Here is a 27,052-nt window from a genome sequence, read left to right as displayed (position 1 = left end):
GGATTTTACATAAAAATCAGCTTCTCTTGAAAAATTTCTAGCTTCTCTTCAAAAAAAAAAAAAAAAAAAATCAAAAGGTCTGGTGATACTAAGCCCAGCAGCAGCCCTTCCTTTAGACAGGGCATGTGCAGCCCAGGTGGCCGCAGCCCCAGCCACTCCCCAGCCACCCGGCCCGCTGCACTTGTCTAGGCTCCCTGCCTGACTCCTGCAGGTGACAGAGATCGTGATTCTTATGTTACAGTTTTTTTCAAATCTCCTCCTCTCTTATGTTTTGGTAGAACTTTATGAGGTGTGAAAAGGAAGCATTTCAGCTTCCACCAACAACTTAGCCTGCATGATAACCCTTGTCTGACTTCCAACATGGACCACACATGATCCGTTCTGTCTCTTCCCCTGCCTGGATTGTGTGTCCCTCCCTTTGCTGCCTGGCAAACTCCCATTCAAACCAGTCCAAATGCCACCTCCTCTTGGAGGCCTGCCCTGATTCCACCAGGCAGATGAGGCATCCCCTACTCTATTTCCAGCACTGCGTACACACTCCTGTGGGGAGAGCTTGGGCCACTGCATCATGACTCTGTCAAAGACTGCATTTAATCATTTGTCCCCTGCCTGCTGTCTGTTAGACCGAGAGTTCTTCGAGGGCAGGTGTGGGACCGTCTCTGAATGTCCTGTGGCTCCCACAAATAGGTGCTCAGGAAGAGTTCTTAGGCTGAACCAGACTCTTCCCTGTACAACACAAGGTGGAGACAGAGCAAATCTCACGATTCCCTCCAGTCCCCAAAAGGTCCGTATAAAACAAAAACATCCCTTCATTCTCTCTGGTCTTCAATCGACTCTTTGGGCAGTGGTGCAAATGCCAGATATGGCCCAGAAATCTCCGGATTTTCCTCCAAGAGGTCGGGGTCCCTAGACGTGACATGCTGAGAGAAGCTCCCAGCTTGTTCAATTTCACTATTCTCCTAGGTCCCCTCATGCTTCCACAGTCCCTTGAGTCCTCATGCCCTGAAACTCCTGTCACTGAACTGTTTCTCTATATCCCAAGGCCCCAAAATAAAAAAGGGGCAGAGACTGCCACCTATCTGTTCACCTCCTCCTCTTCTCCACTACTGGGGAACAACAATGTGCACAATTAGAAACTCTACTTCCCAGCTTCCCATTAAGATGGCATGAAAGGGGAAGATGGAAGTGGAAGTCATTGGATGCAACTTCCCAGAAAGTTTTCTTTTTAACTTTCTGACTCATCTGGCAGGGATCTTTTGCTCTTTCTCCCTTTTTCCCTCTTCCTACCTGGAATTATCCCATGATGGTTGGATTTCCAGTAGCCATAAGGCAGTCCTGAACCTGGAGGTACATGCTTAGGATGGATGAGCAGAAAGACAGAAAGTAGGGTATTGACTCCAATGTGGAGTCAGTAGCAAGCCCTGCAGCAACCACTGTCAACCTTCCTGTTATACCAGAGAAGATTAGCCTCACAATTTAAGCCACTTGTAGATGGGTGTCTATGACTGCAAATCTAAACAAGTCAGAGAGTATTTTGGTAAGTAGCATTCCCAGGGCAAATTATAACGCTGTTGCCTGATGACTTTCTCAAAAATTTCCACTCCCTTCACTCCCCTAATGGAAATAATAATCATAAGACTCCCATTAACCAGCAACTCCCATGAACAAGGCACTGGGCCAGGTACTTTATATTACATCCCAACCTCCTAACAACCCTGCAGTGTAGGAGAGATTACTCCCATTTTACAGATGAGGGAACTGAGACTCACATAATGTAAAGAATTTGCCCAAAGCCACAAATGTGCTTGGCCATGAAGTCAAGCCTCTCTAGCTTCAAAGCCTGAGCTCTTTCGACTGGGCTTTCCTTTTCCCCCAAACGTGCACAAAGCCTTCTCAAAAGCATCAGGTAAACACTTCTTTGGGTTTACTGAGATGGAGAAAATCCCTGCCGATATTTCTGTTTGCCATCCTATCAGGAATATCAGAAGGCTAGAGTTAGAGTTCATAATAAAACTCATTTGGAGAAAAACCTGTGACAAAAAGGATTTCCAACTTGAAGCTTCTAATTATTTGCTTTAGTGAAAAGAAACCCAAAACTGTGAAGAGTGTGACTGTGAGGTGCAAGGTAAAAATATTAAAATCAACAATGAGAAAAACAGCAGCAACATCAACTGCTGTCAGATACTCTCTTGGAGGTGTATTTGTTACAATGAACTAATTGTTAAGCAACAATTCCCTGTTCCAGCCAAGTCCCTTTTGTTCTAAGAATCCAGTCATTCATTTGGCAACCTGCTTTGTGCCAGACCCTGTGCAGGACCCTTTCTTAATGTTATCTCATGGCATTCCTTTAACCCTAAAAGACAAATTCAACATTTATTAAGCACTTACTACATGCTAGATGTTTCCATGCAATCTTTTAATTAATTAATTAATTAATTTTTAAAATTTCTCCTCCCTCCTCATTGTTGGCACTCGCTGTCTGCTGCTCTCTGAGTCTATTTGTTGTGTGCTTTCTGTGTCTGCTCATCTTCTCTTTTTTTTTAGGAGGCACAGGGAACTGAATCTGGGACCTCCATGTGAGAGGGAGGCACTTAATCACTTCAGCCACCCTACTACCTGCTTGTTGTGTTTCTCATTGTGTTTTCTTATTGCCTCTCTTCATTGTGTCATCTTGTTGCATCATCCTGTTGTGTTAGCTTGCCACTCCAGCTTGCTGTCTTGCTCATCTTCTTTAGGAGGCACCAGAAACTGAACCTGGGACCTCCCATGTGGTAGGTGGGCACCCAACTGCTTGAGCCACACCCTCCACGCAATCTTAACTAATCTTACTTGCACACATCATCCCTATTTTACAGGATGAAGTTAATTAGGTTCAGAGTAATTAACTTGCTCAAAGTTTATATAGCAAAGGAAATGTTCCTGTATGGGCCCCTAAGTGACCCAGAGGGTAGAGGAGAGTTAGCAAGTAATCTGAGGATCTTAAATGGCAATGGCTTACCTTGTAGGCTGCAGCAGAAGCACAGTTCTTTTATCTTATGTTTTGTCTTTAAAATTCATGCAAATTGTGTATTATACTCCATAATACAATCATGTTATTTTTATATTAGGACAAATGTCTTAAATTATTTATCAGCTGAATTATTTAGCTTTTCTCCCTTGAAATTGACACTTTGAAAAGATATACCTTGTTTCTCTGCCATGGCTTCATGAGCTCTCAGCACACAGGCATGTCACCGTGAGAACACGTACCCAGCTTTGGTAGCTCAAGGACTGCTTGACTCCAAGGGGCCATTATTTCTATGCATTTTAAGGACCTAGCCAAGGTAGCACAGAATTGTTTTTCCAGGCATAAACATAGATGCTGTATATGCCATCATATCCTTAACATTCATTAATTTACTTAACAAGCAAGAGCCAGCCTCAGGGCCAACCCAGCCTCAACCGAGCCACTGTCCCAGCATCCTGGGCTCTCCTAAGAGCAGACCAGGAGATCTCACCAGTCAGACGTGGAACTGGAGTCCACCCTGCCCAAAATCAAAGCCAGAGGGAGCTCATCTCACTGACCTTATGAACGTTCGAAAGCCTGTGGGTCCCAACTTCATTGTTCCCTTGATTCCCAGGAACCGGATGAATAAATTTGCCATCCTGTCCACCAGACGCAAGTAGTTGAACTGCTTTGCATACTTTGGAAACACCTGCTTGAGGCAAATGGAGGGCAGGTGGGCTTCAGAATTGGTGCTGGAGTCTGGGGCGATGGCAATCTCACTCTCCACTGCATCTTCCTTTCCGGCTAACGGTTTTTCAAGCTGCTGAGACCTGAAGCACAAAGGGAAGAAATGATATAACCACCATCTGGAGAGTGCTTTCCCTTGCATGTTCTCATTTACTTTCGATTTACAACAACACCAGGAGGTGAGTATTATCACTATTTTTATTTTACAGACCTGAAATTGACCTCGGAGAAGTAAAAACGATCTGCAAAATAAGGTCACACAGCTACTGTCAGGCAAAGGTAGGACTTAAACCCAGTGGTAAAACCAGGACTGAAAACTTACACTTCCTCCCTTCCACTCTCCTAGTTTCCTAATAGGGAAAACTGCCTTTACTGTACTCATGATTCAAGAGCGTACTCTATTATGGAGCAGTCTGGGTTTGATTTCAAACTCCTACTTATGGGTAGTAATTGGATAATTAAGAAATATAAAAATCTCATTGAGGACTGGCAAGAAGCCATAGGCACAGTTCAATGAACAATTTGCAAAGATACATCATTTACCCAATTCTAGGAATAGGAACAATTATGTTTTCTGGCTTTACTGTTTTTTTTTTCATCTGGAACTCACACAAAAAATGATCATAGCATTGTGATTCCTTAGTCTGGATATTTTATTCTGGAATTATTCTAACATTTAAGAAAATTAGCTGCAAATAACTCCCAAATATCGATCCCTAGCTTTGTGTGTTCTTCTTACCTCCAGATACACATAAGCAACTAGCAACTGTTCATAACCTTCAGGATAGCCCAGATGCACCTTAGACTGAAATGGTCATTTTCCTTCATCCCAAACCTGTGATTCCCATATCTTTGACTGTCACCACCATCTGCCAGTTACCCAAGCAGGAAAAATCAGAAATCAGAGTAAACACGAACTCCTCCTCTCCCTCTGCCTGGACCCCATCAACTCTCACGGGGACTTCAGCATCAGGCTTCCTGCCTCTGGCCCTTCCCACCCATAAATCCATCCTCCACACTGGCACGTGTTGCCCCTTTCAAAGCAAACCCTCTGGGGTCACCTACTTCAGGGGGCCTACGCAACGAAGCCCTTACCCTCCTTCTGGCCCTCGAGGCCTCCCCAGTCTCTCCTCAGCCCTCCTCATTTCCTTTCACTGCCTTTCTACAGCCTAGCCTCTCAACGCACTATTCCCTTTGAGGGCCTCTAATATTTACCCTCTCTCTCTACCACCCATTTGCCTGGCTAGGAGCCAGACGCCCAGAACTTACTGGACACCCAGCTTCCTCCCATGCTCAGTGCCTTTTTCTGCATTTGCAGTTGATCTCCTTTCCTGCCCATGGCTGATGGGGGGCCAGGTGTGACTCTCCCCCTACCGGTTGTGCCTGCTCCTGAGAGAACCCTGAGCATGTTACACTTGGCCAATAGACAGTGTCCAATTAACTAACTGATCCTTACGTCTTGTGGTATTGAGCTAAACACCAAGATCGTTCTCTATTCTTTTCTTTATTAAATGGCCTTGTCCCTAATGCTCCCATTTCTGAACAAATTGCAGTCAGTCCCTAATATAGGCCAAACTTGTTTGAGCCCTTGCACCTGTTTTCCTCGGCCTGTAGGGTCTTGCCTAGCCCCCTTGCTGTCTCGCACACATCTGTTCCACTTTCAAACCCAGCTCAGGTGTCTCCTTGACCAAGCTGATGACTCCCTTCCAATGACTTGCTTCTTTGTTTCTCTTTGCCTGCCTGCAGTGCTATTTGTTTATACGCCTCTGTCTCTCAGTGTTCTGTGAGCTCCTTGAAGGCAAGGACCACACTCATTCAACTCCATTTCTGTAGGACCTGGAACATATTAGGTGCTTGGGAAATGTTTAATTGAATTTGAATTGTGGAAGTTCCATTTTAATAGCGAAGTAATCCTCAAATAAAATATCAAGGTTATGATGCTTTGTACTCCATAAACTTTTTTAAATGGGAAAGAGATTTAACAGAGAAACACATGCTTGGAAGACTTGCCAAAACGGTCTTTTATTCATACCAGTCCAAGAAGCTAGCCTCTAGGAAACAGAACTCCCCTGTGTGAATCAAAAATTCTATAAATTGTGATTACAGGTCCTTTTAAGTGGTTTTTGTGTGCTGGTCTCAAGGCAAGGGCAGGCAGAAGGAAGAAGCAGTGTGGCACAAAGGAAAACCCCATTTCAAGTTCAACAGTATGGATGGTTCTGGGGAAATAAATGCTTCTTCCTACAGAGGGGAGAGACCAGAAGAGGAGAATGTTCCTGAGGGATGGGGGTGGGGATACAATTTTCTTTCAGTTAAAATGATTTTGTCATCAGCTTCTCAGATTTAAGACAGTAAATAAAGTCAGGTGGTTCCTTTTCAAATGAAATGATATGTTTTCCCATTAAGGTTATAGGAAGGAAGATGAGAAAAAAGCAGCACTGTTATCAGAAATTAGCTCTTAAATTACGGGATAAATGGCAATCACTGACTTTCTAAGCACTCATTACATTTTTGTCAAAGTGAAGATTTGGAAATGTACGGTTTGAGTGTGCTCAACAATAATGAAACTAGCTCAGAGAACCCTTCAATCAACAAAACTGTCCCACATTCATTTTCTCATTTGTTCTTCACAACAATCCTGCTAAGCAAACTATTGTTATTATACCCCTGTTGCAGATGAAGAAACTGAGGCTCAATGAGGTGAAGCACCTCTTTGTCCTGGCTGGAGTGAAATTATCGCTCAGTTCTTCTAGTGCAATGCTCTTTCCACTTTATCACCCCGTTATTCTAAAGCACAACATGATTCACATAGAGACCACAAATGCTTTTAATAGTAATTCATGCTCTTTGTAAATATTTTGAGAATTGTATAGAGGAATCAAAATCATCCATATTCCCACAACCCAGAGATAGACACTATTAACATTTTGATTTTATCTATAAAGTTAAAATCACATTACCATGCAGTTTAAAACCTTCTTTTTATAATTTACATTCCATCACAATCATCTTCCCATGGTGTTAAATATGTTTTCATGAACATAATTTCTCATAGACATGTGATATTTTGTATTGTGATGCTCTGTATTAATTAACTATTTAGTGTCTGCATGACTTGTCATTTGACTTAGAGTTGAGTGATCTCTACATAGTGGGTTCTTTCTCAGAAACACAAAATGTTATAGCTAGAAGCAGCCTTGGAGATTATTCTATCTAATGATGTCATTAAAGAGATGAAACTTGAAATCCTGGTAGATAAGATATTACCAGTGGATCATTTCAACAGCAAATTGTCCAAGGAGGTCGACTTAGCTGGGGTTACCTGGTGATGGGGGTCCCACTACTTTCAGGACCCTCATGTCTAAAGGTTTTCCTGCTGGGATATCATAGTGTGTCTCCCTCCAGTGTCAGCCTCCTGCATCCCATCTTGCCTGGGAGCTGCCCAGAATGAGTCTGTTTTCTCTTGTCCAGGACAGCCTTTCACCTTTCTTTCAAGGGTTGCTGCATTTACCAGATGACTAAAATTTCCCATCCTTCCTGACTGCTGTTAATAACCTCAAGATGAAAAGGGCCTTCAAAGCCACAGATATCCTTTTCATGGACACAAGACCACAAATTCTTGAGTAAAAGTGGTTTTACTCAACTGGAGGAAGGCACTAAAAATATAGCTGATGTATAAGAGGAAATAAAACAATGAGAAATGGTTCCTTTGCTGAAGATAATTCCAATTATCACATCAAGACCCATGCCAACACAAATACTGTAAAATCTTGTTTTTACTTAATAGCATTTTAATGGAAATGTTGGGCTTATGAAATAAAAGTGACTGGTAAAGAAAATATAAATTAAGCTTACTAGTCCTTTGGGTATTTTTTTAAATTGAATTTGGTGTATCCTTGAGATTCATTAAAATAGTGGAAAGAAAGAACCCTAGAATGTTTTATCTATCATTTTTCAAATAAAATGGAATTCATTTTTCATTAGAACTCTTGAGAAAAACCACCACTCTATTTTGCTAGGAAACCTTCACCATTTATCAGGTACCTATATATGCTAAGCACTATGCCAAGTCACTTACCTATATTATCTCATTTCTCATAACAATAATATGCTGTAGATTAAAACTATTCCCATTTTACATATTAGGAAACTGAGGCTCAGAGAAACTAGTCCAAGGCCACAAAATCAATAGTACAATCAGGATGGTCTCACTACAAACCCTATGTTTAATCCACTACATAGTTATGGTGTTAATCTGACTTAAATAAAACCAAAGACGTTTCTTCCTGTGTATAAACTGTAAATATTCCAAGAAGTTAATAAAACAGGAAGGTAGATATGGCACACTCAAGTTCCAGTTTCAGAGAAGTTGTCAGAATTGCCTCAGAGAAATAATTTCCACTTCTAGTTAAGCATCCTTTCAATCATTTGTTCATTCATGAAACATTTCCCACACACCTATGTGTCCCAGGGGCTTCGTGGGGGAAGATGAGATCCATGCATAAACAATGAGCAGGCAAGGTGGAAGCAGCCAGGCAAGTAAGTATTCAGAGGTAAAAGCACATGATGGAGGTCAGTTTGCTGGGTCTTGGTAGCATGCAGGAAGGGGAACAGATGGGAATAAGATCAGAAAGCCACCATGGGTCCAGGTCTCATAGGAGCTTATATGTCAGGCAAGGGTGCTTGGATTTGGTAGGGTAGGAGATGAAATCACGATGAAGTGGCAAGATCAGAACCAAGCTGAAGTAGAATGAATCTGCCAGCAGCATGTATTCTGAATTGAGAGGGAAAGAGGGAATGGTGTTAGGAAGCTATTGGAATGGTGATTCTGAAAGCTTGGTGCCTTGGACCAATAACATCAGCCACCTCGGAATCTGTTAGAAATTCAAATTCTTGGTCTCTACCCAAGACCTACTGATCCAGAAACTCTGTTGATGGGGCTGGGCCATTTGGGTTAGCAAGCCCTCCAGGTGATTCTGATGCAAGCTAAAGTCTAAGAATCACTGGTCTAGGTGAAAGATGAGACCTAAATAGGGCAGTTGCAATGGGCAGGGAGCCAGAGATCTGATACAAGAGACACTTTATACATGAGATTTTGGCAACTACATAAATGTGAGTGACAAAGAGAGAGAGGCACCCTGGGATAATGTTCCCAGGCAATCCCGAGGTTCAGCAGGAATGTCTAGTGGACAGTGGGACTGCACTGGCAAAGGGATGTAAGCAGCTCCTTTCCCTGTAGGGTGGCCAAGTCCCTGTCCCCTCTGTCACCTGGGTGGCACATGCAACACATTGACAATTCTGATGAGAATGCTAACCATGCACCAGAGAAGTCCCTTAAATTAGCCCAGCAGCTAATTTAAAAGAGTTGGAGAATGAAGTTGCTAAAAATAAGCATAACTACCATGGAGCCTGGCTCTGTCACTTGATAAATCTCTGCCATCACGAATGCCCAATTTGCTTGATGGGCGATGCTATGCTGTTTGAAGAGAAGGAAATGCAGACTATAAAATGGATGAAACATGGGTTTCCAAACTGATGAGGAAAAGGACTTAATGAGGGACCTTTGTCTGACCTTCAAATCGCTGTAACATCTAGCCCCACCGTGTTTGTTCCCACCTGTCCCCCTTTTATGCACATTACCAAGACATGGCAAACTGACTCCTTCCACACACATTAGAGCCTTCCTCTGAATTCTCGCCTGGCCTCTCCCACCTTGCTCCACCACTTCCTTCTGCAGCAACAAAAGACAATGGTGATTATATTGGTTGCACTTACACTATATGCCAGGAACTGTGCAAATATTTTTTATTTACTCGTCATAAAATCCTATGAAGTACTATTATTATTTTTCCCATTTTACAGATGAGAAAAGTGAGGCACAAGGATACAGGCTAATAAATTGTGGATCCAGAATAAAACCTATGCAGTTGGACTTCAAAGTCCTTGCTTCTAACCACTGCATTGTGCTGCTTCCATACATAAGGGAGTTATAATGGATTGAGTACTTTAAGAGTCAGGCAACTTACTTGCAGTTTCTCAATTGACCCTGGCAATAATCCTATGAATTCGGTATTACAAGTAACCCCATTTTAAGGATGAAAAAGAAGAGCCCCAGAGAGGTTAACTGGCTTTCCAAAGGTCACTCAGCTATTAAATGGCTGTGTAAGGATTTGAACACAGATCTGTTTAATTTTAAAGCCGAGGTGCTTTGCTCTGCATCAAGCTCTGACTCAGTGCAGTTATGCAGCTTGCCTGAACTCATTTTCTGCTCCCTTATAATGGAGATAAGAGTCCTTCCTTTGTGCCTAGCACAAAACTGTTGAATTGTTAAGGACCAAAGTCTTTCTATGAAACATCCAGATGCATCTTTTTTGCTGGGCTTGTAACTGACCTCAGTGTGACTCTCTGGAAGGGCCAGCCCATCTGGATATGGCTGCTCTGTTTTGTTTGCCAAACAAATCAATCCGCTACTTTACAGTTACAGGCTCTCACGAACCACTGATGCACAGTGTTCGTAGAATCAATGAATGAACGTAGACCCGATGGCAAAAGGGCAGACTAAGTCTCTGTCCCTGCTCAGGATGAGTTCGTGGAGCTGCCTGAGCCTGTGATCACTGCAGGGGCAGCTTCCAGCTGGACTAGGCAGCAAATTAACAGAAGGACAAACACAAGGACTTACTCTAATGCCCCGGCTCCTGCAGGCCCAGAGCTCGCACTAGTTCAGAGCTAGGGGCCTTTAGAGGTCATTGGGTCCTGCCCTCTCATTTTACAGATAAAGGAACTGACTGCTCGTATTACACAGACCTCCCTATCCGCTTCTTTTCCAACAGGGTTAACTCTCCCCTGTGTCCTCAGCACAGAGCAAGTGTCTTCGCTGTCATCCCTCTTGCTCCCCTTTGTCTTGCAACCCAGAGCCAGTGGAGCACAATCTAGGGAGATATGCTGTCAATCAGCTCCTCCCACTGGGACATGGGCTGGTGGCCCAGGGAGTGGGCTCTGAGGGCAGATGGAGGCATGGTGGGAAGCCCAGGTCTGCAACTCATCAGCACATGACCTCAGGCAAATCAGTTCAATTCTAAGCCTCAGCTTTCTCTTATGAAAAATGGGAATAATAATGGTGCCTAACTTATAGGACTGATGTGAGGATTAAGAAAAAATGGGTGTGTAATGCTTAGCACTCAATACCTGCCAGCCACTTTTATTAATGATCACCAGTATCTTCACCTTCTGCATCATCTCAAGAGTCTTACAGTCTAGTCAACAGCCCTCAGTGGCAGAGCCTGGCCTGCTCCTCTGTGAATACAGGAGAGTACGAGGTTTCTGGGGCCACTTTCTGACTCCCACCCTTTCCCACATTCCAACCCACGTATCTAGAAACTCATGTCCTCCTGCTCCGACTGCTTGTTGGCCCTCTGGGAAATCCCACTTCACGCTGCCCAGGGTCAGACTGCACCTGCCCTCGTCTCCCAACTTAAGCAAAGCCCTACCTGTGTCTCATTTCCTTAGGCCCCCCTAGATAACTGCACACCATCCGTTACCTCCGTTCTCTACTGATTACTGATATCATAAAATAATACAAGAGAGATGTTTGCCGCACCGCCCCTCCCCACCCCAACCACCACAGAAAGGAAGAGTAAAACTGTGCAGTCAAAAGGGGGTACTAGTGATTGTCTCATTTCATCCTCCTTTTTAATATATAGGGAAGCTGAGGTCAAGTCACTTCTTGAGGTGAGATATCAGAGGTTGGTGGCCAAGGCAGGCCCAATTCTGACTTCCTGTCCAGAGCCCCTTTTTTTAAAAAATTATTTTGAAGTAATTTCAAACTTAAAAGGAAAATTGCAAAAATAATACGGAAGAAAAACATAGAACTCTAATGCATCCTCATGCAGATACCCAAATTTAGCAACTATTAGCATTTTGAACTGCATTTGTTATGTCATTTGATCAAATTACATCCACCTATCATCTATATTTTTAAAATCTATCTATATATCTGTATTAGTCAGTCAAAGGGGTGCTGATGCAAAATACTGAAGTTGGTTGTTTTTATAAAGGGTATTTATTTGGGGTAGGAGCTTACGATACCAGGCCATAAATGCAAGTTACTTCCCACACCAAAGTCTATTTCCATGTGTTGGAGCAAGATGGCTGCCAACATCTGCAAGGGTTCAGGCTTCCTGGGTTCCTCCCTTCCAGGGTCTTGCTTCTCTCTGGGTTCAGGGTTCTTTTCTTCCTAGGGTTTCTTCTTCCTGGGATCAGGGTTTCTCTCTTCCTGGGGCTTGCTTCTGTTTCCTCTGTGAGCTTACTTCCCAGGGCTCCAGCTTAAGTCTTCAGCATCAAACTCCAACATCAAAAACCCTCCAACTAGAGCTGATGCAGCAATATAACACAACAAAAAGAGACACAGATTCCTGGTGCCACTGACAAAAATACAAGCGGACACAGAAGAACACATAGCAAATGGACACAGAGAGCAGACAACTGGGAGGGGGGGGAGGTGGAGGCGGGGAAGGGGAGAGAAATAAATAAAACAAAAACAAAAACAAAACCCTCCAACTCTGTCCTTGCCATGTCTTTTATCTGAACACTGTACTGGCACAAGCGGTTTACCTGATTACTTAATCAAGTAAACCTCTGAATCCAATATAATCTAACATGCCCAAGGAAAAGATGAGTTTACAAACATAATCCAGTATTTCTTTTTGGAATTCATCAATAATGTCATACTGCTACAATATCTCTCTGATCTATCTTCTAAACATCTGAGAGTAGGCTGCATACATCAGTCTCCTCTAGTACTTAACACTGCCATGTATACACTCATTTATGTAACCATCTTAAGTATATTTATCAAGTTTAAGAAATTTAATATTAAGGCATAAAATCCATATTCCAATTTTTCCAATTGTCCCACTAATGAATTTTTGGGCATTTACTCCTCCATTATTGGATCCAATCCAGGATCATATATTGCATTTAATTACCATTCTCTCTCTCTCTCTCTTTCCTTTCTAATCTCTTTAGACTGCCCCTTTTCAGCCACATTCACATTTATAAACGGGCAGTCTTAGTTATACTCACTATAATGTGTTACCATTGACTCTATCCATTTCCACACATTTACAATCCACCTTATTAAACATTCTACATACATTTAGCATCAGCTTTCCCTACTCAACCATCAGTCTATCTTCTAGTAACCTATATTCTATAGTTTAACTCCATGAGTTTACTCACCATATTTAGTTAATATTAGTGAGACATACATTATTTGGCCTTTTATGCCTGGCTTTTTTCATTCAACATAATATCCTCTAGGTCATCCATGTTGTCATATGCTTCCCAATACTGTAACAGCTGAATAGTATTCTGTCATATGTATATACCACATTTTGTTTATCAGTTCATCAATTGATGGACACTTGGGTTGTTTCTATCTTTTAGCAACTGTGAATAATGCCACTATGAACACTGGTGGGCAAATGTCTGTTTGCGTCACTGTTTTCAGTTCTTCTGAATATATTCCTAGTAGCAAGATTGGTAGATCATATGGCCATTCTATAATTAGCTTCCTGAGGAACTGCCAAACCAGCTTCCACAGAGGCTGTACCATTTTACAGTCCCACCAACAGTGAAGGAGTGTTCCTTTTTCTCCATATCCTCTCCAAACTTGTAGTTCTCTGTTTTTTTTTTCTTTCTGAAAAAATAATGGCCATTCTGTAAGGCATGAAATGATATCTCATAGTAGTTTTGATCTGCATTTCTCTGGTAGTGATATTGAGCATCTTTTCAGATGCTTTTTGGTTATATGTATTTCTTCTTTGGAAAAATATCTGTTCAAGTCTTTTGTCCATCTTTTAATTGGGTTGCTTGTCTTTTTATCATTGAGTTTTATGATCTCTTTATATAACATGGAGGGCAAGCCTTTATCAGATACGTAGTTTCCAAAAATTTTCTCCGAATGGGTAAGCTGCCTTTTCACCTTCTTAACAAAGTCATTTGAAGAACAGAAGGGTTTAATTATGAGGAGGTCCCATTTATCTATATTCCCTTTCATTGCTCATGCTTTGGGTGTAAGGTTTAAGAAACCACCACCTAACACATGATCTTGAAGATGTTTCCTTACATTTTCTTCTAGGAGTTTTATGATTTTACATTTTATATTTAGGTTCTTCATCTACTTTGAGTTAATATTTGTATAACATATGAGATACGGGTCCTCTTTCTTTACCTATAGAAATCTAGTCCTCCCAGCACCATTTGTTGAATAAACTGTTCTGACTCAGCTGGGTGGGCTTGACAGCCTTGTAAAAAATTCCTTGACTCTAGATGTGAGGGACTGTTTCTAAGTTCTCAATTCAATTCCATTGGTCAATCTATCTATCTTTATGCCAGTACTGTGCCATGCTGTTTTCTTTTTTTTTTTTCTTTTTTTTTTTTTTACGACTGTAGCTAAGTAATATGCTTTAAAGTCAGAAAGTGAGAGTCTTCCCACTTTGTTCTTTGTTTTTGGAGGTACTGGGGATTAACCCAGGACCTTGTACATGGGAAGCAGGTGCTCAACCACTGAGCCACATCTACTTCCTTTATTCTTCCTTTTTAAGATAATTTTGGCTATTTGGGGTGCTTTACCCTTCTGAATAAATTTGATAATTGGTTTTTCCATTTCTGAAAAAAAAGGCTGTTGGCATTTTTATTGTAATTGCCTTCAATATGTAAATCAGTTTGGGTAGAATTGACATCTTAATGATATTTAGTCTCCAGTTCATGAACACAGAATGTCCTTCCATTTACTTTAATCTTTTTTTGGTTTCTTTTAGTAATATTTTGAAGTTTTCTGAATACACATCCTTTATGTTCTTGGTTAAGTTTTTTTCTAAATATTTGATTCTTTTAGTCACTATTGTAAATGGAATTTTTTCCTGACTTTCTCTTCAGATTGTACTTGAATAGTGTATAGAAACTCTACTGATTTTTGCATATTAATCCTGTAGCCCGCCACTTTGCTAAATTTATCAGTTCTAATAGTTTTGTTGTGGACTTTTCTGGATTTTCTAGGTATAAGATCATATTATCAGGGAATAGTGAAAGTTTTATTTCTTCCTTTCCTATGTGGGTGGCTTTTATTTCTTTTTCTTGCCTAATTGCTCTAGCTAGAACTTCTAGCACAATATTGAATAACAATGGTAACAACAGGCATCCTTGTCTTGTTCCCAGTCTCAGTGGGAAAGCTTTCAGTCTTTCACTGTTGAGTACAATGTTAGCTGGGGGATTTTCATACATGCCATGTATGAGAAAGTTTCCTTCTATTTGTCTTTCAGAGTGTTTTTTATCAAGAAAGGATGCTGTATTTTGTCACATGCCTTTTCAGCATTAATTCAAATGATCATATGATTTTTCTTCTTCAATTTATTAATGTGGTGTATTATACTAATTGATTTTCTTGTGTTGAACCACTCTTGTAAACCTGGGATAAAACCCAGTTAATCGTGGTATGTAATTCTAGCAATGTGCTTTTGGATTTGTTTAATAAGTATTTTGTTAAGGGTTTATGCATCTGTATTCATTAGAGAAATTAGTCTGTAACTTTCTTTTTCCATATTATCTTTATTTGGCTTTGGCATTAGGGTAATGTTGGCTTCTTTAGATGAATTTGGTAGCATTGGTATTATTCTTCTTGAAATGATTGGTAGAATTCATCTGTGAAGTCATCTGGTCCAGAACTTTACTTGTGACTGGTTTGTTAAGTTCTTCTGTTTCATCTAGGGTCAGTGAGGTTTTTTGTGTCTTTCTAGGAATGTCCATTTCATCTGTGTTGTCTAGATTTTTGGCCTACAATTGTTCGTAACATCCTCTTATGATCTCTCTCTCTTTTAAAATTATACGCTATTGAGTTTTATTGCCAGAGATTGGCCAAAATTCTGATCCTGTCTGATTCTGAATGAAAAGCTTCAGACCATTTCAACCATTTTGGCATGAAAGGAGGAGAATATTTTTTACCTAAAGGGCTTCAGAGCCCCTCTTTGAACCTACTAAGTAGTTGGCAGCTGTCCTTCTGTCGATGATTGGACTTGTGCTTAGCTCTACATTGGAATCTAAAGGAAGATTTTTCAAATTCTAAGCTTTCCCTTCACTCGTTGCCCAAGGCACACCAGACAAGGTCCCAACCCTTGGGCAGCACATTTGAGGCCCTGCAGTTTGGTGCCTCACCAGCCTGTCTCCCCCATCCCATTGCCTGGAGTCTAACATGCCTCCCTCCCTTCGCAAACGCTCTTCCCCAAATTATCCACTTTAAAAAAATCGCTTAGCATTGAAATCTTAGATTAGGCAGTCTTTTCCAAAAAGCTTTCTAATCTTCTGGAGAGAGAATCAACTAGTCCTTTCTCTATAAACTTCTTGACTTTGTACATAATAATAATTGTGAATTTTATTGAGAACTTATTGTCTGTCCTCCACTGTGCTAAACCCATTGTACACATTGATTTTCTTTCATAGTTATCATCTTTGTACTTAAATGGTTATTTGTGCAATTGTCTGTTTAATGTCTTTCTCTTCCACTAAATTGAAAGAACGGGGGGCACTGCTATTTTTTTTTTTTTTAGGTATTGGGGGCTGGGATTGAACTTGGGACCACATATGTGAGAAGCCCACTCTCAAGTACTAAGCCATATCGGTTCCTCTGAATTAATTTTTCCTTTTGTTTACTTGTTTCTTTTTTTGTTGTTTATTTGGTTTTAGGAGGCACCAGGTACTGAACCCGGGACCTCTCATGTGGCAAGCAGGTGCTCAACCACTTGAACCACATCCACTCCCCACTGCTATTGTTTTGTTTTCAATGGTATCTGTAGCTCTTGTACAGTTTCTGGCACACAATAGGTGCTCAAAATATCTGATAAGGATTATAGCCATTGTTTCTGTGAATAACAATCAAGTTAATTTGAAGCAATTATTAACTGTAGTTTAAATCTGAGGATACTGAAGCTTAGAGAGGTTAAGTAACTTGCCTAAGTGATAAGACTGAGATTAGAACAGGTGGTCTACCTCCAGAGGCCACATTTTAACCCCAACACTACCTGCTATTTCTGTTGCCAGAATGAATCTTTCTTCCTCTTTCTCTTTTCCATTTACTGGAAAAACTGTCTATACTCTGGGAGAACAAAGATTTCACAGTAGGAACAGCAAGAGACTGTCTATCTGACAATTATAATCAGTGGTTTTATTAGCCTCTGTTTTACCACCTCCAAAATTAGCAGAAAAGGCCAACTTGAGCTTTCTTTGTATAGTTCTGTTAATGAAGGGATCCTTTTAATTACATACTCAGCACATATCTGCAACACAAAGCATTTTAGTGTTTAAACACAGTTCCACACCAAAATATAGGGCTGTGTGAATACAGACAATAAGTGTGTGTGGGGAGAGGGACCATGTGCAGAAGTTATTCTTTGCCTAGACTGTAATTTCTTTTTAACATTCAATTTCATCCAAACCTAGTTGGTTTTCTGTGGTAATCCTACTTCTCTTTTGTATGCCTATACTTTATGAACCTTTATTCAGTAATTCAGGAGGCATGTCCAAGGTCAGATATCCTCCTCCTCTGATTTCAGATGAAAATCCAGTTTATCTTCTTCCCAGATTGCTGGCTTTGTTAATTGCCCTTGTCAGTGACTCATCTGCCTGAAGGGCACCTCCCAGCCCTCCATTCTAGTGTGGCCAGTCAATCCCTGCAGAAGTGGTGCTGGAGGCAAAACCAGCTTCACTCGTTTGTATCCCACTTGCCAAGGCCATTTTTCGTAAGCCACTTTGTGTGAAGTTTGCCCCGATGTGAGTGAGGCCTTACAGAGCTGATCCCTCAGACCTTTCTCAAGGGTGCCCTAACTTCATTTGTACTGGCCAGGGTGGGAGGAGGTAGGAGGGGTAACCCTTGAGTCCACCCTGTGGGCCAGGATCTCTGCTGGACGTAATTATCTCAGTTAAGCCACACAGAGACCCTGGGATGGAGTTAGTAACACCGCTCCAGAGCCAGAATGCCTCTCACCAGCTGGCGAACTTAGACTCTAAGTCTCTTAACCTACTGTTGGCCTTGGTGTCTTTATCTGTATAACAGGGATAATGCTATCTACCCCAGAATTAAAGAGTTTAAATGGGTTAATACATGTAGAGCTTTTAGAACGGTAGCTGGCATGTTGTAAGTACTCAGTACCAGTTAGCTGTTGTATAACAAACAAAACTCAGCTTAGAGGGGTTAAAAAAAATGTACTCAAGGTCACATGCTTCCTAACCTTTATCATTTTGTGACCTGGGTCTATTGGACTCTCAAGACCCTGTCTTTCCAAGCTTCCATCAAGGTAAAGCAGCACCCTCAGGGTTATCTTCTGATCCTCTGCTGGATTCAGACCCTTGCCATCAGAGTCCTCCCCCGATGGGGCATAACCTAGACAAAGTCATTCTGTGTGCAGGATCCCTCCTGCCCTCAACATGGGCACACTGGTTTCCACTTTCACTGCTCTAACATTCTGCTCTTTGACAGGTCACCAAGCCCTCCTAATAGCCCCTGACCTTCTTAATCTTTATCCATTTCACCTCCTTTATAACAGTTGATGCAGTTGGCCACTCTCTTCCTGAAACTCTCATTTCCTGGCTTCTGTACCCATGTACTCTTCTGGTGTTCTTTCTAGTCTCTGTTTTTTGCTTCCTCTGAGGATCCCTTAGAGGCAGATGGTCCTCTAAACCTCTGTCCTTGACCAGCTTCTTGCTCTCCACATCTCCCTGGGCCATTTCCTTCACACACAGAGAAGACTCCAAGAGGCCCGCCTCGTGCCCAGGCAATTACACTAGTCTCTGTGTCTGAGATGCTGATGGCCTGCCCACCACTTCGCCAATACCTGCTCCCCCCACCACGTCCAAATCCTGGTCATCCTTCAAAGCTCACTATAAATGCCAGCTAGTCCACAAAGCATTCTCTGATTTATCCTACCCAAAAATACTCTCTTCTGAGTTTCCCACAGCACTTGAATTGCACCTTTAGTGGAATTTATCATACTCTAGCTTGAATTATGGTCTTTTAAGTTTGTGATTTCTTTCCTCTGATAGACTGTGAGTTTGCCAAAAATAGAATCCATTTTTGTTCCCCCCATAGTACTCTATGTCTAATAGATGATGCAAAGAAGACATGCTGTAAGAATGTATTCTCTAAGAAATACTTATAAGTATTCTTTAGGATAAGTCACATGAAGAATTTGGTATAATTTTGCCTGAAGGCAAGAAAATGAGACGGCTACCTCTGGGTGGTATTTTCTGCTTTAAGTTCTATAAAGCCACTTTTAGGTTTACAATAAAACAACAATAATTTATGATGATAAGAATAATAGTCATCTTTGTTCCACCATTTACTAAGTATATGACCTTGGGGAAGTTGCATTATTGCTCAGCCTCAGTTTCTCTTCTGTAACTGAACATAAACCTCAGGGAGATGTTGAAGAATTAAATGGGATGCTATAGAAAAAGAGGCTAGCATATTGGCTGGAACAGAGTAAGTGTTAAAAAATGTCAGCTGTCATCATTCATTCATTCATTAGTTCATTCCACACACATATATTGAATACCCACTCTGTAACGTGGGAGTTGGGTCAGCTCCAGCCCAACTCCTTCACAACAATTTAAGTGCCTCCTCTAACCTATAACACTCAAATAACTCTGGTCCGACTAAAATTAGATTAAAAAACTCTACTAATAAATTAGACATGCATATTAGCAATCAAGTCCAGAGAGAAAGTCTAACTTTTTCTTCTGCAATTTGAATTCCCCTAACATAGAGTTGTTGTCAGAATCCATTAAAGTATTTAATTTCTCTTGTCACTGCACAATTCCCCAAGCAGACATCCAGACACTTTGCAGTGGTGTTTCTCATAGAAGTACTAAATGTTTAGTTATCATGGTACATTTTTTAGATGATGTCTCCCTGATGGCTCTAAGGACTCCGGAGAGATTGTATAAGTTCAAATGCAAGGTTAAAGCTGGGCAGCAGAGTGACGAGAGTTGTAGGAATTATGAATCTAGCAGACCTGGGTGTCAGTTTCAACATTGCCACTTACCAACTGAGTGACCTTGGGAACTTAACCTGTCAAGCATTAGTTTTCTCATTTGCACAGTGGTGACAATTATACCAACTCACAGGTTTCAGTGAGCACCAAATGCAATAACAAATGTAGAGAACCTAGTAGAATGCCAGGCGGCTCATTGGCCTTCAATGCAAGACAGTTTTTAAATCCCAAAGATTTGGAGACACTCAGATTGGGGTCTAAAGGCTGTTGCACCTATTCACCACTCCCTTCCTTGAGGGGCAGCCTAAAGAAGCAGTGGGTTTATTGTGACATGATGGCCAGAACCATCCTGTCTTAGCACTTTCTTTTTTCAGAGTAGCCTCTCCAAAGACCCATTCAAATAAATTAGCATTCCTTCTTGATCAACTCACCCAGTGGGAGCAAAAGGTTTCGAGGCCCACAGGAATGTAGTAGAAACCAACCTACCCAAGGGGGAAAAATGCCGAGAGAGTCTATCATTTAGTTTTCCTACTAACAAGCTCTGAACCGCAGTCAAGGCTTTCCTCTTCCTTGGTTGTCATGACAACGTCTACTGACCTACCCTGTCCTGTGAAGCACACACGCTGGAGAGCAGGGAGGGGGGACAATGTGTGGGAGGTGGGGGTCGAGGGATGAAGGACAGCACAGTAGAAGCACTCCACTAAGTTCACCTATTTTATGAAAAACAAAAAACCACTGGCAAAAGTACACGCCTTGCCAGAGAATGGAGAAGTTCCAGTTTTTATTATAAAGTTCCTTTGGTGTTTATGAATAGATTCAAAGCCCATCAGAAAGCTCACTTCAGACCTGGAGAGCGAGCAATTATTATTTTCTCAGCCATGGCACAGAGATCAGGGAAGCTCCGCCTGGGCCTCTCTTGTCGTCCTCAGCATTTGGGGAAATGTGACTAATGCCAGCGCCTGCCACTTCTTGGTACAGTTCAGTGCACCGTCTATGGAGTGATTTCCTATCTGCGATCTAAAGAAACCCGAAATACATCTTGGGAAGGCAAAAGCATTTGGTCCATTTTACAGGCAAGAGAACTGAGTGCTGTGAACACTGAGAACAGAAACTTACTAGCATCTTCGTTTTCTAATTTGCTTCTCTGCCTCCAAAACATTGAACCTGGGACAGCACTAGAATTTGCCCAAATGGGTTCAATTCTTTCCCTCACTCCTTGATTCCTTGTAGCTTTAAAAAGTCACTTTCTAGGTCCAACACCTGCTAGGCAAATCCACCCAGATGTCCTGCTTGCATCTCAGTGAACCTGACATTCTGAGTCAAATACAATTTGTCCCTCCCAAACCTACATCCTGCTATTTCCATGTTGTTACTGGCAACTTCAGCCTCCCAGCCAGCCAAAATCAAAACTCTGAAGTCAGCTTTGGCTTCTCCCTTTTCCTCATTTCCGGAGATCTGGAGGGAAGCTCTCCACTATCTCTTTTCCATTCCGAGACGCTAATTCGAATATCCTGCAGAAAGCAGTGAGTGTGGCAGTGAACAGCTGAGGCTCCGGGCTCAGGGCAGGGGGCTCTCGCTGATTACATGTGTGTGTGCCAGGCCTTGTGCTAAGCATGTGCTCCCATTTGTCCCTCACGAAAACCCTGAGGCTATTATTCTTCTTATTATAATTCCCATTTTCCATCTGACATGTTCCCTATGAGATGCAAGAGAGGTTTCATATTTTGCCCAAGGTCATCCAGCTGACAAGTGGCAAAGCCAGATTATGCATCCAGATCAGCTGAATTCAAGAGGTCTCATTCATAACCAACATGTGACGCTCCTTCCCACACAATTATGAGTTTCTTAAGGACAGGGTCCAGTGCATCTTATTTGTCTCTCACCACTGACAACAGGGCCAGCTTCATGTCTGATGAGGGAGCACCTGAACAAGCTCTGCGGAAAGATCTCCGCTCAGAGCCAGGCAGCCTGGTTTCTAGTCCTAGCTGTGATTCTTTCTCACTATGTAACCTTTGGGGAACAACTTGGGAAATAATATCTAGAAGTCTCAGCTTCCTCATCTCTGAAATGGGTAACTTCAGATAGTTACTGTGAGGTAATACAACTGAAAACAACTAGGATAGTGCCTGGCACACAGTCAGCCTTTGATATTAATAAATGTTCATTGAACAGAACTAATATATTATGAATCAGTATCTTATAAACTTCTCGCACGAGGTACACCTGGCTGACAGTGTCTGTCTACAATACCAGGCTTATAAAATATTTAACTCAAGAATCCAAGAGCCAGAAGGAAGAACCACAGGGAGTGTCTACTCTGAGCCCAGATGTGAAGGAGGAAGGGGAGGCCAGTGGAGACATCTGTGTCCTTGGGAGGCCTGTAACTAAGAGCTGGACCATCTCCAGCCCTGATGAGCTTGTCATGGCGGGTTTCACAAAACATCTGTTTCAGGAACAAGCCTGTTGTTTCAGGCAAGCTCTAAAGATAATAGTATGTTTTCCTGAGACACAGCCATGACATGTTCATTGAAGCTGAATATATCTAAATGTGACCAATTTCTTAAGTGGCAGAAGGCCATCTCACTCTTCCAGAACATATATTGCATGTGGGCAGGCCAGTTGGTTTCCATTGTTGTTACCAACCTGAAGCAAAATTTCCTTTGGCTTGCAGGGAAGGAGTCGGGGAATGGGTGAGGGCAGTGGGTCGCAATTTCTCTGAAATTGGTCCCTCTGAAGGTTGCACTTAATTCTGTAAGGGATTCAAGTCTCTAGGCCTCATGCACACGGATGGAACAGTGTTGAACGATAACCTGCAATTTCTCCTCCCCACGTTAATCGACTTTGGTTGGCTACTGAGAGTTTGAACAGGCAAAGCTATGCCTGTGCATATACCAATGATCCCCAAGATCCAAACACAGCTTGGCTGGATTTGACTCAATTCCGGCCTGAGCTAAGAAAGCACAGGTGCAGAGTCCCATGTGAAATGAGTAGACCGTGCCTTGGCATGAGCTAGAGAGAGGGCCAGCATGTAGACCAGCAGTTATGAGAGCGCCGGGACACTTGGCAGCTCTTCCCAGACAAAGACCCTGTGGTTCCCCAGGCAAAGGGGAAATGTGGGTCAATGGGCAAATTCCTCACGATTCTCCAAGTAGAGAGTTTGTTGGGAGCAAACAATCTAAGTGGTTCTCTCTTATCTTTTCTCCCTGGCATAGGAATGTGAGGTGAGTAGAGGGTGTCCTGCCCGTGGGCACAAGGATCAAGCTCAGGATACACCTGCCTTGATAAGACAGTCTCTTCCTGCCAGGGCAGCTGTCTGGTATGCTTCGAAGTCAGACCTGACCTGGTAGAGGGCACCCAGGCAGACCCAGCTCTACCAGCAGGGGACTGGAGTGAGTCATGCTTCCTGGAATCCAGTTCCCAGTTAGCATGGCTATGGAGTCTTCACTTAGCCATCTCTGTTTGCCTGCAAGCTTGGCCCCCAGCCCCCACTCCAATTCCCAGCATCTCAGGCCCTGCCTAGTCCCACGGCCTTCCTTTCCTCACCTATCTGCTTTGGGGATTCCAGATGCCTTGGGGTCAAGCCCATTACAGGTGTGTTTTGCACAGAAGGAAGTGATTCTGTTCAAACTTCCCCTGATTATCCTATGCTTAGAAAGAGCAAGGCGGGCAAAAGAATCAACATATCTAGAAAGGAAATAGCTTTGTGTTATAGACACTGGCTAGTTCAAAGTCTTCATTCTGTATATAGACAAGGACTGAGCTCTGGAGACGGGAAGTGAATTATCCAAGGTTTCCTGGCACGTAGGTATTAGGGCTAGGGAAAGAACCCAGGCTTCCCGACTCCTGGTGCAGTTCACATGTGACAACAAGCTTAGCTCTTTGTTGGGTTAATATATCAGCTCTTTGAAGACAGAAGATTCATTTTTGAGTTCTCAGCTGCAGCACGGGGCTGGACCCAGAGCAAGGACTCAGCAAATGCTACTTAGACTGGGCAGAATAACTTGGTAAAACAAGGAATTCAGACATGGGGATGTTACTAAATCCAACACAAAGCTATAATTTCAGGATTCTCTGAACACCTCAGCTACCAGAAGGAGGTGCTGTTTCTATCTACAAAATAACATAGAAGTAAAGGAAGAGGTTAAATTTACTTGTCATGGCACTGCATTAAATTTTTCCTTGCTGAACTAGGATCCCGGGTCCACCCAGGGACAGCTGCTGTTTCCTGAGAGCCTGTGGCTTGCTGGCACTGTGCCGGGCCCTGGAGCCCAGCCCCTCCTCAGTCCTGCCCTCAGCCCAGCCAGGCAGGGACGGCTAGCCCCTCTTTATAAGTCACAGCTGGCCCTCAGGAGGCTAAGTGGCTTGCCCAAGGTCACACAGCTAGCAAATGCTGGAGCACAGGTCCTAGTCGAGGCCAGGGTGTCTCTACCTAAGACCAGCCGTCCTGGGCTAAGAATAATGGTCATAGCCAGTCGTAATGAGGGTTTATGCCACACCAGGCATGAGGCATGTGGAAACTCATTCAGTCCTCACAGCTACCCTAGGAGGTAGGCATGGTATCATCCCCACTTGACAGGTGAGAAGAAACAGAGCCAGGGATGTGAGGGGGCTTACCAGGTGGTCCGAGCCAGTTCAGAGGGCAGGGAAGGGCCAGGCGTAGACGGAGCTCAGGAGGAGGGCAATGGTGCAAGGGAAGCTTTGGAGTTGGGCTGGACTTACTAGTTGTATACTTGGGGCAAATTACTTTTAAGCTCAGCATCTTCTGCTGCTCCAGATCTGAGCTTCCAGCTTTCTCTCTCGACTCGGAGAAGAGATTCGCTGCCTTCCCTGAGGGGGCAGTCTAATTCTCCCAGTCTCCTCACTTTTCTATCACCCCTACCCTTAACTCAACCACCATCATCTGCCACCTCCTCAGATGGTCACCTGAAGTTCAACAGCCGCCTCCTCTGTCTTCTTGATTTTGGTCTCCCCTTCTGACCCATCCTCCATGCCACTGGCCAAGAGCAAGTCAGGCCTTACCACACCGGGGCCTTAACCCTGCCTGAGTGCACTCATTCCCTCCATGAGTTTGCTCACAGGAACCCTTCCTAGGAAGGACTTCTTTTTTTTTTTTTTTTTAAAGATTTATTTATTTATTTAATTCCCCCCTCTCCCCTGGTTGTCTGTTCTCTGTGTCTGTTTGCTGCGTCTTGTTTCTTTGTCCGCTTCTGTTGTCGTCAGCTGCATGGGAAGTGTGGGCGGCGCCATTCCTGGGCAGGCTGCACTTTCTTTCGCGCTGGGCGGCTCTCCTTATGGGTGCACTCCTAGCGTGTGGGGCTCCCCTACGCGGGGGACACCCCTGTGTGGCAGGGCACTCCTTGCGCGCATTAGCACTGCCCATGGGCCAGATCCACACGGGTCAAGGAGGCCCGGGGTTTGAACCGCAGACCTCCCATGTGGTAGACGGATGCCCTAACCACTGGGCCAAGTCCGTTTCCCTAGAAAGGACTTCTTGAACCACCATGTTTACAACTGCAACCCACACCCCAAAGCCCCTTCCTTGCGCCATTTTCCTCCATAGCACTATCTTAGTATAGATTTTAATCACTGATTTTGTTTATTGTCCATCTCCTGCTCTCACCCCCTCCCCTCATAAAGAATGTCAGTTCCTTGAAAACAGATTTTTGACAATTTTGTAGTTCTGGCCCATAGTAAGTACTCAATAAATATTTGCTGAACACATGAATATATGAATGACTAGCTCCTCACTATTTCCAGGAACAAGTCTAAAACTCTCTGCCTGGTCAAGTCCTTCCATGATCTGGCTCTGGCATCACTCTCCAGCTCCACCACATACCAGGCTCCCATTTAAGCTCCAGCGGGGCTGCGCCACTCACCCAAATCCTCCTGTGGTCTCTTAGCCCTGTGCCTTGGCAAATTCTGTTGCCTCTGCCTGGAATGTCATCCCCCTCTCCTCCAGCCCCACTCCACCCTTCTGCTGGTTCACTATACTGATCCCCTGTTTTACCTCTCTAAAGCCCTTTTCACAAGGTCCTTTAATTGCCCATTTACTTGTCTGTTGCTGCTTCTAAACTGCCGGTTCCATGAGGGCAGGATAATTTCGCTCACTCTTGAATTCCCGGTGCTGTGCATGCCATAAATGCACAGAAAGGGTTTCTTGAACAAAATGAGTGACCCTCTTGAGTCTTGGCTCTCTCATCTGTGAAACAATGGCAGTGCCACAGCTGCAGGGTTGTCTAAGGATTAGAGATAAGCTCCAAAATGCACATCTGCCACAGTGCCTGGCACAGAGAGGGCATTTAACACCAAGCCGTTCAGCATTAGCACCTGTGCAACAGAACGAGTGCTAAGATTTGTGGAGTAACCGTGTCTTTTGTTCTGGAAGGCATCAGCTGAAGTCCTCCCATCGTCTGTCTTTCTGGGGGCAATGCTGGTGAGTATCAGACCCAGAGAGTATTCTTGTCCTTTCTTGTCATACTACCACATTTTGGCAGCATGCCCACTTAGTGGAGAAAATACCCAAGTCCATAGTCTTCTCAGAGCTGAATGTATTTATAATCAACATGTCATGGGATTTAGAACTGCTGGGGATCTCAAGCACCAACTTCACTAGTCTGTCATTTTACACAGGACACAGGTTCAGAGAGGTTGACCGACTTGCTCATGGTCACACAGCTAGTTAGCAATTTCACTTTCTCTTTCCTTAATGTGGAATTTCAATTCTCTCTGGATGAACCTATTGGACCCTAAGGAATTTTGAGGCTTAGTCTAAAACTCTCACTTAGGCTAAATCCTGACCATTACTGGTATTATACAATAATTGAAGAAAGAGGGACACAGTTTTCATTTTTATAATCTTCCAAACAGCAGCATCAAGTTAGTTTTAGATGTTGGGAAAATCGTTTATTAGGGCATTTTCTCTGGTGCCCAAATGTAAGAAACAGATGTGAATCTCTACCCTCTCACTCTTGCTGTCAGCAGAGGGGTGGCAATGTCCTACCACTTCCTTTTGATAAGCTCCTCCGTGGAGAAGACCTCTGTCTGCCCGAGAGCGCGGAACCCTTTGTCGAGGGCGCAGAGAGTGCTGTCTGGAGGGAAGCAGGGCAGGCAGCACTGGATCTGAAGCTGGGGTGATGTGGAGGGGACCAGAGAGACAAGGGAGGGGTGGTGCCAGCTGGGTCTGAACCCACAACGCCCTTGCACTAGAAAGGGAGCTGTGAGTCATCAGCCACCACCAACAGACTAATTCACGACCTCTGGGCCCAGAGGAAATCATTATTCC

At 43.2% G+C, this 27,052-nt stretch overlaps 1 protein-coding gene across 1 annotated transcript in view; it reads right to left on the bottom strand.

The window, feature by feature from the left end:
• TTLL11 (tubulin tyrosine ligase like 11) overlaps positions 1-27,052 on the bottom strand; it is a 259,912-nt gene that overhangs the window by 55,421 nt on the left and 177,439 nt on the right. Inside the window, exon 7 of the mRNA XM_004453912.3 lies at positions 3,565-3,816. Within this exon, the coding sequence (XP_004453969.2) occupies positions 3,565-3,816 (252 nt within the window). The remainder of the gene's footprint in view (positions 1-3,564; positions 3,817-27,052) is intronic.

The sequence above is a fragment of the Dasypus novemcinctus genome, chromosome 8, assembly GCF_030445035.2.
Source record: "Dasypus novemcinctus isolate mDasNov1 chromosome 8, mDasNov1.1.hap2, whole genome shotgun sequence".
In the NCBI taxonomy this organism is placed as follows: Eukaryota; Metazoa; Chordata; class Mammalia; order Cingulata; family Dasypodidae; genus Dasypus; species Dasypus novemcinctus.
Note: the sequence above shows the minus strand (reverse complement) of the source record. Positions and strands in the feature narration are given on the sequence as shown.